Source organism: Mobula hypostoma, chromosome 14, assembly GCF_963921235.1.
Source record: "Mobula hypostoma chromosome 14, sMobHyp1.1, whole genome shotgun sequence".
Classification (NCBI taxonomy): domain Eukaryota; kingdom Metazoa; phylum Chordata; class Chondrichthyes; order Myliobatiformes; family Myliobatidae; genus Mobula; species Mobula hypostoma.
The window spans coordinates 3081253-3094198 of NC_086110.1; the positions used below are offsets into that span (position 1 = coordinate 3081253).

Sequence of the window (12946 nt, forward strand, 5' to 3'; positions counted from 1 at the left end):
CATCCGAACACAGTTCTCCAGGACTCACATTAGTCTGTACCCACTCCTGCCTATCCTCACACTGATCCCCGTGACTCCCTTTAGCCTGTACCCACTCCTGCCCATCCGAACACTGTTCTCCGTGACTCACGTTAGTCTGTACCCACTCCTGCCCACCTGAACACTGTTCTCCATGACTCACGTTAGTCTGTACCTACTCCTGCCATTCCGAATACAGTTCTCCATGACTCACGTTAGTGTGTACCTACTCCTGCCCATCCGAATACTGTTGTCCATGACTCACATTAGTCTGTACCTACTCCTGCCCCTCCGAATACAGTTCTCCATGTCTCACGTTAGACTCTACCCACTCCTGCCCATCCGAATACAGTTCTCCATGACTCACGTTAGTCTGTACCCACTCCCGCCCATCCGAATACTGTTCTCCATGACTCATGTTAGTCTGTACCCACTCCCGCCCATCCGAATACTGTTCTCCATGACTCACGTTAGTCTGTACCCACTCCCGCCCATCCGAATACTGTTCTCTATGACTCATGTTAGTCTGTACCCACTCCTGCCCGTCTGAACACAGTTCTCCATGACTCATGTTAGTCTGTACTCACTCCTGCCCATCTGAACACTGTTGTCCATGACTCACGTTAGTCTGTACCCACTCCTGCCCATCTGAACACTGTTGTCCATTATTCACGTTAGTCTGTACCCACTCCTACCCATCCGAATACTGTTCTCCATGACTCACGTTAGTCTGTACCCATTCCTGCCCATCCGAACACAGTTCTCCATGACTCACGTTAGTCTGTACCCATTCCTGCCCATCCGAATACAGTTCTCCATGACTCACGTTAGTCTGTACCCATTCCTGCCCATCCTAACAAACTTCTCCAAGCTTACAGCATCACTTTATGTGCATGTGTCAATCTTGGACTGCAGCTCCTTCCTCCTACTGTGTTTGGAGGGAGGAGTGGGTGCAGACATGAGCGAAGCATGGAGAACGGTTCGGATGGAAGGAGTGGATGCAGACTAAAGGGAGTGACACAGAACTGTTTGGGTGGGTAGGATGGGATTGTCTGATTGCTACCTCGTCACTGCTATTATTGACTCCAGGGCTAATTCTGTAGTTGCTAACTGGTGCCCAATAATCAGCTCCAAGGTCATAGTTATAAACTTTTCAAAACTGAATGCCTACCCCCTTTCAATTAGGCACCTCCCTGCTGTTTATTGAAAATGAATTTGGTTGTGTCTCACCTGGCACTGATTTCTCCCTCTCTCTTCCACTCCAGTCCTTACAAGCCTCAACTAACGTGCAGCTGTGCACCCCAGCGTTCCACTGTAAAACAGCATTATGCACCCTTCATTCCATCCTTATTGAGTTTGAATGCTCTCAGTTTCTCACCAGTTTTCTTTAACAACAGTACCCTTGCTTTTTAACTTGTACATGTCTTCATTGAGGGACAACTGTTCAGCTTCAGAAATCCTTCCTTCTAAAGCCTACTAAAAGCCATGCATGAACAACCGTTCTTAGTTTCCATTCAACTTACATCTGCCGTTGCATAAACTGGCAGCCATACCTTTTATGCATCGGGGTAGATCCAGGTAGATCCTGGGGAAAGTCCCCTCTCCTTTCACAGCGATGCTGTCAGGTTCAAAATGAGAAACCTGAATCTCAAAGCTCTTAGAAAAGACCTCAGGTACTCCAGGTAAATAAGTAACCTGCAACTGCTGCTCAGCATTTGCTTCAATGCAACCCTAAAGATAACAGTAATATGAAGAAATAAAATGCTATGTTAGTGAAAACAAAACAGCATTGTGTTATTATTAAACATTCTAAATATTAAATATTAAAAATAGGTGACTTTAGGAAATGTTTGAGTACCAGGGCACATGTCAGAGGTTAGGAATCTGAAAACTCTGAAGGTAGTAGAGATATGTAATGAGTTACCAATGAAGTTGATTGAAGAGTATACAGATTTGAGAGGGGAAAACAGAGAAGGATATCATGATCTGATCTATGGCTTCCATATTATTTATTCTTCCTAATGTCATCCTCACCTTTTGAATTTTGGTTAAGTTCAGAATAGCTAAAGGCTATTCATTCCCTGTGCAGCATCAAACTCGCCCTACTATGGCCACTTGTACTGGAGGTGAGCTATCACATCCTTAAGTATGCAGCTACAGGGCAATTCAGTGAGGAACCTTTTAACCAATTCTCAAGGGGGAGAAAACACAATGGCTACCATAGAAGCAACCCAGTTTAATGTTATAGTTGGAAGTCCAAATAAATTCCAACCTGCATCCCACAACAAATGTCGAAGTCTATTATATTAAAGTGTATCAAATCTCTACACATTATCATGGTGTAGTAACTCTCATGTGTAATATTGACATTCAAATCTTCAGCATATTCTGCTGCTATTAGCTCCCTAAATTAACTTGCATTGGTATTCTACACATGTATTATGCTCATGGAATGCAAATTCTTGATTGCTCTCGAGTCGCAGTGAATGCAGAAGGACTGTTACAGAACTGGCAGAATGAAGTCTGTACTGTGTAGTTGGTGTAGTTGGTTCAGCTGGTGGCCACAGCTTTACCAGAGTCCCTTCACTTGCCCAGGTCTACTATTCTGATGTAAGCATTCACAGTAACCTTCGGCTCATTTCTTACCTAGCCCATTATCAATTCCTTTGCACCATTAACTGCCTTCTTCTTTCCTCCTTTCCGTGCGTTTATATTTGTCTAAAATACATTAAATCTCTAACATTATCCAGCCCCAATTAACAAGGCACCACTGTAGCACAGCAGTTAGTGCCATGTTATTACAGCTCGGAAGTCAGAATTCAGAGTTCAGTTCCGATGCTGTCTGTAAGAAATGTGCATGTTCTTCCCATGAGCACATGGGTTTCCTCCTTCCTCCAGGTGCTCCAGTTTCCTTCGACGTTCCAAAGACACACCTGTTATGTGGTAAACCATGTATATATGTTGTAACTGGGTTGCCTGTCTGGACACACCCCTCTGCTGACTGCCCCTGTGGCTCCTCCCACAGAGTCCTGTATAAAGGTGTTCGCCTTGCCCCTCCCCCTCAGTCCGGGGGCAGACACTCACTGTGGAGGTCGTATTGTACAGCGAATAAAAGCCTTTCAGTATTTTACCAAACCTCAGTCTTTTGGAGTAATTGAAGGTGCTTCAATTTTATTCGCTGTACATTTTAAAACATGGAACAGGCCCTGAGACCAGAAAAGTTAGACCTCAATCCGCAAACACCTGAAGCTGGAAACGCTTTCGAACTCTGGCTGGCCTGCTTCGAAGCATATCTAGAGGAGATTAAAGCGACCGACCCCGTAGCGAAGCACAGAGTTCTACTCTTCAGGGTCAGTCTACGGGTTTATTCGCTGATCAGAGACCAGCCGAACTACGATGACGCAATGAACGCACTCAAAAGACAATACCTGCGGCTGATAAACAGCGTCTATGCTCGGCACCGTTTAGCGACATGGCAACAACGCCCCGGGGAATCGAGTGCTGAGTTTGTCCGGGCCCTACAGACACTCGTGCGGGCCTGCAATTTCCAGGAGCTGACGGCGGCGCAGCATGCAGAACTCCTAGTGAGAGACGCCTTCGTTATGGGGACCAGGTCAGTGTACGTGCGCCAGCGGCTGCTGGAAAAAGCCGATCTTACCCTAAATTCAGCGATGGAGCTGGCTGATACGTTGGAGGCCGCTCTGCATAACTCCGAGGCTCTCCAGGCACGCAATCCCCCGATGGCCTCGTGGGTGCCACAGACCCCGCAACCTGCCGGCGAATCGACCTCGGCTGCCGCCAGTCGTGAGTCCGCGAAGTGCTACTTCTGCGGACTGGAGAAGCACCCCCGGAAACGCTGCGTGGCCCGACAAGCTACCTGCTCCAGCTGCGGGAAGAAGGGCCACTTCGCCAAGGTCTGTAAGTCAAAACCACAAGAGGGATCGAGCAGCGCCGCGTGCGAGACGTGGGGGCCGCCATCTTCCCTGCACATTGCCACCACGTGCGAGACATGGGGGTCGCCATCTTGCCTGCCGCCATCTTCCCTGCACGCCACCACCACGTGCGAGACATGGGGGCGGCCATCTTGGTTGGTGCCACCTCCCACTGCCTACGACCAACGGGTGCTCACGGGGCACCCCACCACGCCGGACCAAGACAGCGACCCCACCCTGGCCTCCATGACCCTCGACCAAAACGCTCCCCACCAGCTCGCAAGGTCAATGATGGACATCCTGGTGGAGGGGCACACGACAAGCTGCCTGTTTGACACAGGCAGCACGGAGAGTTTTATCCACCCGGCCACGGTGCAGCATTGTGGACTCATGATACGGCCGGTAAGTCGGAGGGTCACTATGGCCTCCAGGTCGCATACAACAGACATCCAGGGGGGTTGTGTAGCGACGCTAGTGGTGCAGGGCACAGAATATCGGGACTTTACGTTACTGGTTATGCCTCACTGTGTGCCCCTGTGCTGTTGGGGTTGGACTTCCAGAGCCACCTGAAAAGCGTGACAATGAAGTATGATGGGCCCCTCCCGCCAATTACTGTCATAAATCCCCTGTTTTGTAGAGAGATGTCACGTACCCGCTACTGACCACACAACACACCGACCCGCGCATCCCACCCAACATCATGCCAACTGCCACACTACCGACACCACCCTCAGGATCCCTCCCCCACCGCTGTTTGCCAACCTGACCCCCGACTGTAAACCAGTGGCAACTAAAAGCAGGAGGTACAGCGCGGGGGACAGAGCTTTCATTAAGTCAGAGGTGCAGCGGCTGCTCAGGGAGGGGGTCAGTGAGGCGAGCACAAGTCCTTGGAGGGCGCAGGTGGTGGTTGTTCGGAACGGGGAGAAGAATAGGATGATCGTGGACTATAGCCAGACCATCAATAGGTTCAGGCAGCTCGACGTGTACCCTCTACCCCGCATCGCGGATATGGTCAATCAGATAGCACAGTACAAGGTGTACTCGACCATAGACCTAAAATCCGCTTACCATCAGCTCCCCATCCACCGGGAGGACTGCCCTTACACTGCCTTCGAGGCGGACGGCAGGCTTTATCAATTCCTGCGCGTCCCCTTTGGTGTCACGAATGGTGTATCTGTCTTCCAGTGCCAACTGAAGGCCACGTTCCCATATCTGGATAACATCACCATCTGCGGTCACGACCAGCAGGATCAACACAACAACCTCCAAAAATTTCTCCAAGCGGCCAAATCTTTCAACCTCACCTATAACAAGGACAAGTGTGTATTTGGGACCACCCGACTTGCTATCCTTGGGTGTGTCATGGAGAATGGAGTCATTGGCCCTGACCCCGACCGTATGCGCCCCTTGTTGGAACTCCCTCGTCCCAATACCCTCAGAGCCCTCAAAAGGTGCCTGGGCTTCTTTTCATATTACGCCCAATGGGTCTCTAACTATGCAGACAAGGCCCGCCCCCTGGTCAAGTCCACCACATTCCCCCTCTCTGCCGAGGCCCACGCGGCCTTCAGCCGCATAAGAGGGGACATTGCCAAAGCAGCAATGCATGCGGTGGATGAGGCCATTCCCTTCCAAGTAGAGAGTGACGCCTCCGACTTTGCGCTGGCTGCTACCCTCAACCAGGCGGGAAGACCAGTGGCGTTCTTCTCCTGTACCCTTCAAGGCCCTGAAATTCGGCACTCTGCGGTAGAGAAAGAAGCCCAGGCCATAGTGGAAGCTATAAGGCACTGGAGGCACTATCTTGCCGGCAAAAGGTTCACCCTGCTAACTGACCAGCGCTCAGTCGCATTCATGTCTAATAATCAGCAGCGGAGCAAAATCAAAAATGATAAAATTCAGAGGTGGGGAATCAAATTCTCCACCTACAACTATGACATCATGTACAGGCCTGGGAAGCTCAACGAGCCCTCCGATGCCCTATCCCGGGGAACATGTGCCAGCGCGCAGATCAACCGGCTATACGCCCTACATGTAGACCTTTGCCACCTGGGAGTCACCCAGCTTTTCCACTTCGTCAAAGCCCGGAACCTGCCTTACTCCCTTGAGGAAATCAGGATGATGACCAGGGACTGCCAAGTCTGCGCAGAGTGCAAACCGCACTTCTACCGACCCGAAAAGGCACCACTTATCAAGGCCACCCGCCCCTTTGAGCGACTGAGTGTTGACTTTAAGGGCCCCCTTCCCTCCACCGACCGCAATGTACTTCCTTAACGTAATTGATGAGTACTCGCGGTTCCCCTTCGCCATCCCCTGCCCCGACACCACTACCAGGTCAGTTATAAAAGCCCTGCGCAAGCTCTTCACTCTGTTCGGATACCCATGCTATATCCACAGTGACAGAGGGTCCTCGTTTATGAGTGACGAGCTGCGCCAATATCTACTGGCTAGGGGAATTGCAACCAGTAGGACCACGAGCTATAATCCCCGGGGGAATGGACAGGTGGAGAAGGAGAATGCCACGGTGTGGAAAGCCACACTCTTAGCCCTCAGGTCAAAGGGACTGCCGGTCTCCCGCTGGCAGGAGGTCCTTCCCGAGGCACTCCACTCCATCCGCTCCCTGTTATGAACAGCCACCAATGCCACCCCTCATGAGCGGTTCTTTTCTTTTCCCAGAAAATCGACCACTGGAACCACCCTACCATCTTGGCTGACGTCCCCGGGGCCCGTGCTGCTCCGGAAACAAGCGAGGAACAATAAATACTCCCCGATAGTCGAGAGGGTTCACTTACTTCATGCGAACCCCCAGTATGCCTACGTGGTTTTACCTGATGGGCGGGAGAACACGGTCTCCATCCGCGACCTTGCGCCCGCAGGAGCTCCGGGCCCCTACCCTCTCCCCCTCCCTCTCTTCCCCTTCCCTGCCCTCCCCTCCCCTCTCTCTCCTCTCTCTCTTCTTCACCCCCCCAAGGTCCCTGACTGATGTTAATTCAGTGACTCTTTTCACAGCGACTGGCTGATGTTAACTGTGTCTCTCTCTTCGCAGCCCCTGGCTGATGTTAACTCACTGTCTCTTTTCACAATGTCAGGCTGATGTTAACTTTGTCTCTTTCTCCATATTTTCTGGCTGACTTGAATGTCTCCAGTGTTTTCTATTTTTATTGGAAGTTTCTACCATCTGCAATATTTTGTTCATCAACTCCTATTTCAATATTAAATTATTCATAGATTGTTTATTAGAATTCAGACTTACTCTCAAAGTTCAAAGTAAATTTATCATCAAAGTATGTATTTGTTGCATATATTACCCTGAGATTCGTTTTCTTGTAGGTATTCACAGCAGAACAAAGAAATAAAACAAAATCAGTGAAAAACTACACACAGACTGACAAACAATGTGCAAAGGAAGACAAACTGTGTAAATAAAAAAAAATAATAAACAAGAGTTGTAAACTCTTGAAGCTGAGCTCATAGATTGTGGAACCAGATCAGTGTTGAGGTGAGTCAAGTTATTCATGCTGGTTCAGGACCTGATGTTGAGGGTTAATAACTGTTCCTGAACCTTGTGGTGAGAGATATTCAATTGAATACTCCGCGATTCAATTGGCAAGTAGTACCTTGAATACCCTTTTTCAGAAGAAACAAACAAGCAAGGTAAAGAGAGATACCTCCTGCCGGGAACCATGAACCAATTGCTTACGGTATCATCAGGAGGAGCTTTCCCGGCAATCATTCGGCATTTCACTAACCATGAAAGGAGTGACAAGTGGTACTCCCGGCTGAGGTTCTTTGTCAGCTGTCTGTGCTGCATTCAAAACAGTGAAGTCAAATGCAACCTTTCCTGTATTCTTCAGGGTAATTTCAGTCACAGCATCATGGTTAAATAACTAAAGGAAACAAAAGAAGGGAAGTTATCACTTTCAAGCCAATAAGCTGGTTCGTACTTGCTTATGATCAAAGTGAATCAGCAAATGTATATCTGTAAAAGCTATAAAAGTCAGAACTGCAGGAAATGCCCAACAGATCAGGTAATGGTAATGCTGAGAAGAAAAAAAAAATGACCTATAGTCGAACTGGCCAGTTCTGATGCAGAAAGCATTAGGATATATATCATTTATTTATTTAGAGATTCAGCACTGTAACAGCCCCATCCCGCCCAATGAACCCACTTTACTAACCCATAAGTCTTTGAAATCTTGGGGGAAACAGAGGGGGAGAAAGTACAAACCCTTTACAGCCAAAATGAGCTGGCTAATTGGATCGAAAATATATGTAAATAGTGAGGACACAAGATGGGCCTGCTGCTCTGTATGGGTCTGTAAATAGTGAGAAGAACACGAGATGGGTCTGTAAATAGTGAGAAGGACAAGAGATGGGTCTGTATGTAGTTGAAGTACATGAGTGATGAAAGAAGGTGGTGAATTTTTGGAAATCTGTGACCAATGATTTCCTGCACGGAACAGAACTGGGACCTCTACTGTTTGTGATATACATCATCAACTTTGATGTATTGTTTATGACTTAATTTCTTTGCAAGATTCTTTTCCTTTGTTAAGCTCTGCTACTCTGTTGCAAACATTCACACTGCCCTGGATTCATCTCCTGTTAGTCACTGCAGTATCATTTCCTTTGCATCACCAACCATCTTGTTCTTTGCTCTTTTCCCCCACTTCCACATGTGTCTAAATATATTAAATCTAATGCCTTCGAGCCCTCATCAATAGACAATGCGTTGCAATGTTGGAGGTATCATTAGATCTTGTGTAACCAGTGGATTACACAAAAGCTGGTGATCTTGTGGACAGTGAAAAAAGTTTAAGGTTAAAGCAGGATGTGGATCAGTTTGAAAGTTAGGCAGGGTTTGCAGGTGGAATTTGAGGAGATGGACTTTGTAAGTCATACAGTGATAGGACATAAGCAGGCACTAAGGAATGTTGATGAACATAGTGGCCCAAGTCAGCAGGTCCTTTAAAGTGACAATACAGTTCAATAAGACAGTGAAGAAGGCAAAAGGTATGCTTGCCTTTGCCTGTTGGGACAAAGATGAAAAGAGCTGGGGCATCCTTCAACATTTTTTGAGTGTTGCTCTGGATGTCCAGCAGCTGCAGAATTCCTTGTGTTTACAAAATACTGATTAAGGCACACTCATGTGCAGTTTTGGTCACCACACTATTGGAAGGATGTAGTTGTGCAAATTCACCAAAATTTAAAGTTCAAAGTAAATTTCATGATCAAAGTAGACATATGTGACCATATACAATGTGAGATTGATTTTCCTGTGGGTATATTCTACAAATCTATAGAACAGTAATAATTATCACAGGGTCAATGAAAAATTAACCAGAGTGCAGAAGTCAAACTGCAAATGCAGGTAACAGTACATAATGAGAACATGAAACAATAAGATTATAAGTCCTTAAAATGAGCTCGTTGGTTGTGGGAACATCACAATGGATGGGCAAGTGAGTGTAGTTATCTCCTTTTGTTCAAGAGCCTGATGGTTGAGGGGTAGTAACTGTTCTTGTTCTGGTGGTGTGAGTCCTGAGGCTTTTGTACCTTCTACATAATGACAGCATCAAGAAAAGAGCATGCCTGGGTGGTGAGGATCTTTGATGATGGCTGCTGCTTTGCTACAACAGTGTGTCTGTAGATGTGCTCAGTGGTTGGGAGGGCTTTACCCGCGACGTACTGGGCCAAATCCACTACCTTTTGGAAGATTTTTCATTCAAAGGCATTGCAGTTTTATACCAGGCCATGGTGCAGTCTCAGTATAGTCGCCACCACGCATCTATAGAAGTTTGTCAAAATTTTAGACATCATACTGAATCTCCGGAGACCCCTAAGGAAGTAGAGGTGCTGCCGTACTTTCTTTGTAATTGCACTTACATGCTGGGTCCAGGACAAATCTTCTGAAATACTAACATCCAGGAATTTTAACGTGCTAAACTTCTCCACCTCTGATATCCTGATGACCTCTCGTTTCCCTCTCCTAAAGTCTACAATCAGTTCCATGGTCTTGCTGACATTGAGTTGTTCCGACACCACTCAGCCCAATTTTCAATCTCACTCCCCTATGTTGATGTATCACCACCCTTGATTTGGTGTCATCAGCAAACTTGAATATGGTATTGGAGCTGTGCTTAGCCACACAGTCGCAGTGTAAAGGCAGTTAAGCACACAGCCTTGTGGAGCACCTGTCCTGCTGGAGGTTGTGGAGCAGATGTTGTTGCCAATCTGAACCGAATGGGGTCGAAAAGTGAGGAAATCCATTTAAATACCATACCATGGAGCTTATTGATAAGTTTTGAGGAAATTCAACCTGAGGTCGATAAAGAGCATCCTGATGTATGCATCTTTGCTGTCCATATGTTCCAGGATTGAATGGCCAGTCAAAGAGATGGCATCTGCTGTGATCCTGTTGCTCTAGGAGGCAAGTTGGAGTGGATTCAAGTCACCTCTCAGGCAAGATGTTGCCTGGAGATGGGGAGATATTGGATAGGCTAGAGGAAGGTGAACGAGTGTGTCAAAAACAAGCGGGCATAGATTTACAGAGAGAATGGTTACTATTTAGACCTCACTGCCAAAGTTGCTGGTGGAATCACAGGCAATCAGTATGTTCAAGAGGCATTTAGATACAGACAAACAAGAGAATATCTGCAGATGCAGGAAATCCAAGCAACACACACAAAAAGCTGGAGGAACTCAGCAGGCCAGGCAGCATCTATGGAAAAGAGTACAGTCGAAATTTTGGGCCGAGACCTTTCAGCGAGAGTGGAGAAAGAAAAGATGAGAAGTCAGAGTAAAAAGCTGGGGAGAAGGGAGGAAAAAGTACAAGGCAGTAGGTAGTAGGTTTTAGGTGAAACAGGGAGAGAGGGAGGGGTGAAGTAAAGAGCTGCGACGTCGATTACCGAAAGATATAAAGGCAATCAGTATGGTCAAGAGGCATTTAGTTCGACACAAACAAGAGAAGATCTGCAGATGCAGGAAATCCAAGCAACACACACAAAATGCTGGAGGAACTCAGCAAGCCAGGCAGAATCTATGGAAAAGATAGGGGGAGGAATACCAAAGAGAGGTGATGGGCAGCTTAGGAGATAAGGTGAGAGAGAGAGAAAATTGGAAATGAGGAATGGTGAAGGAGAGAGGTGAGCAATTACCAGAAGTTCAATAAATCGATGTTCATGCCATCAGGGTGGAGGCAACCCAGATAGAATATAAGATGTTGTTCCTCCAACCTGAGTGTGGTCTCATCCCAGCAGCAGAAGTGGCCATGGACTGACATGTTAGGATGGGAATGCAAAGTAGAATTAAAATGGATGGCCACCGGGATATCCTACTTTTTCTAGTGGACAGAGTGTAGGTGATTGGTGAAGCAGTCTCCTAATGTACATCTGGTCTCAACAATATACAGGAGGCCACACCGGGAGCACCGGAGACAGTAGATGACCCAAATAGACTCACAGGTGAAGTGTCACCTCACCTAGAAGGACTGTTTGGCGCCCTGAATGGTAGTGAGGGAGGAGGCGTAGGGGCAGATGGGGCACTTGTTCCATATGCAAGGATAAGTACCATGAGGGATATCAGTGGGTGGGGGGGAACGAATGGACAAGGAATTTGCATAAGAAGTGCAAATCAGAAAGTGGAGGCAAGGGAATGATGAGCTTGGTGGTGAAATCCCGTTGGAAATAGTGGAAGTTACAGGAGTTATGTGCTGGATGTGGAGGCTGGTGGTGTGAAAGGTGAGGGTAAGAGGAACCCTTTCCCTGGTGGGGTGGCAGAAGGATGAGGTGAAGGCAGACAAACACAAAATGGAAGAGATTCTAGTGAGGACAGAATTGATGGTGGAGGAAGAGATACCCCTTCCTTTGAAAAAGGAGGACATCTCAGTAGCTCTGGAATGAAAAACCTCATCCTGGAGCAGATGTGACGCAGATGGAGGAATTGAGAGAAGGGGAAAACATATTTACAGGTAACAGTGATGGAAGAGGTATAGTCCACATAGCTACAAGAATAGTGGGTTTATAAAAGGCATCAGAAGATAATCTGTTTCCGGAGACAGAGACAGAGAGATTGAGAAAGGGGAGAGAGGTGTTGGAAATGGATCAGGTCAATTTCAGGGCAGGATGTAAGTTGGAGGCAAAGTTTGAAATCAACGAGCTCAGCATGGTGCAGGAAGCAGCACCAATGCAGTTGTTGGTGTGATGTAGGAAAAGTTGGGGGGTGATACCAGTGTAGGCTTGGACCATGGACTGTTCCACGTAGCCGACAAAAGGGCAGGCATAGCTGACCCATGTGAGCGCCCATGGCTACACCTTTTGTTCGAAGGAAGTGGGAGAAGCAGAAAAGAAAATATTGAAAGTGAAGACCACTTCTGCCAGATGAGGAGAGTGGTGGTGGAGGGGAACTGGCTGTGTCTGGTGTCCAGAAAGAAATGGAGAGATTTGAGCCATTCCTGTTGGGGGAGTATAAGGAGTGGACATCTATAGTGAAAATGAGATGATCGGAGCCAGGGAACTTGAAATCATTGAAAAGATCAAGAGCTTGTGAAGTGTCAAGGATGTAGGTAGGAAGGGACTGAACTAGGGGGATAAAACTGAGTCGAGGTATGCAGATATAAGCACAGAAGGTGTAGAAGGATACAACATAATGGGAGCAAATGGGGTTGGTGTGGACGGGCAAAAAGGTCAGTATGGACATGATGAGCCACAAGGGCCTGATCCACTCTAAATCCATTCTCGATCAGAAATAGTACCATTATCCTATCCATGCCTTACCATCAACTCTCTTGAGGGGGACAACACTTGACCTCGTTGCCAAATGACTGAAGTGTCAATGGGGAATCAGTTTGAGAACAGGGACCATGATTCCATTTGTTTTAAAATGGTTAAAGAGTTAGGACTGGTCTATAATATGAAATCCTAAATTGGGGAAAGGCTAATATTGATGACAAACTTGTTGGTTCATTAGAAGAAGCTGTGTACAGATAAAGGGATCTCAGCCAA

The 12946-nt window shown here is 47.3% G+C and overlaps 1 protein-coding gene across 1 annotated transcript in view; it reads right to left on the minus strand.

The window, feature by feature from the left end:
- hydin (HYDIN axonemal central pair apparatus protein) overlaps positions 1-12946 on the minus strand; it is a 977428-nt gene that overhangs the window by 453010 nt on the left and 511472 nt on the right. Inside the window, exons 28-29 of the mRNA XM_063066586.1 lie at positions 7694-7831; positions 1572-1749 (exon numbers count right to left, since the gene is read on the minus strand). Coding sequence (XP_062922656.1) covers positions 1572-1749; positions 7694-7831 — 316 coding nt within the window. The remainder of the gene's footprint in view (positions 1-1571; positions 1750-7693; positions 7832-12946) is intronic.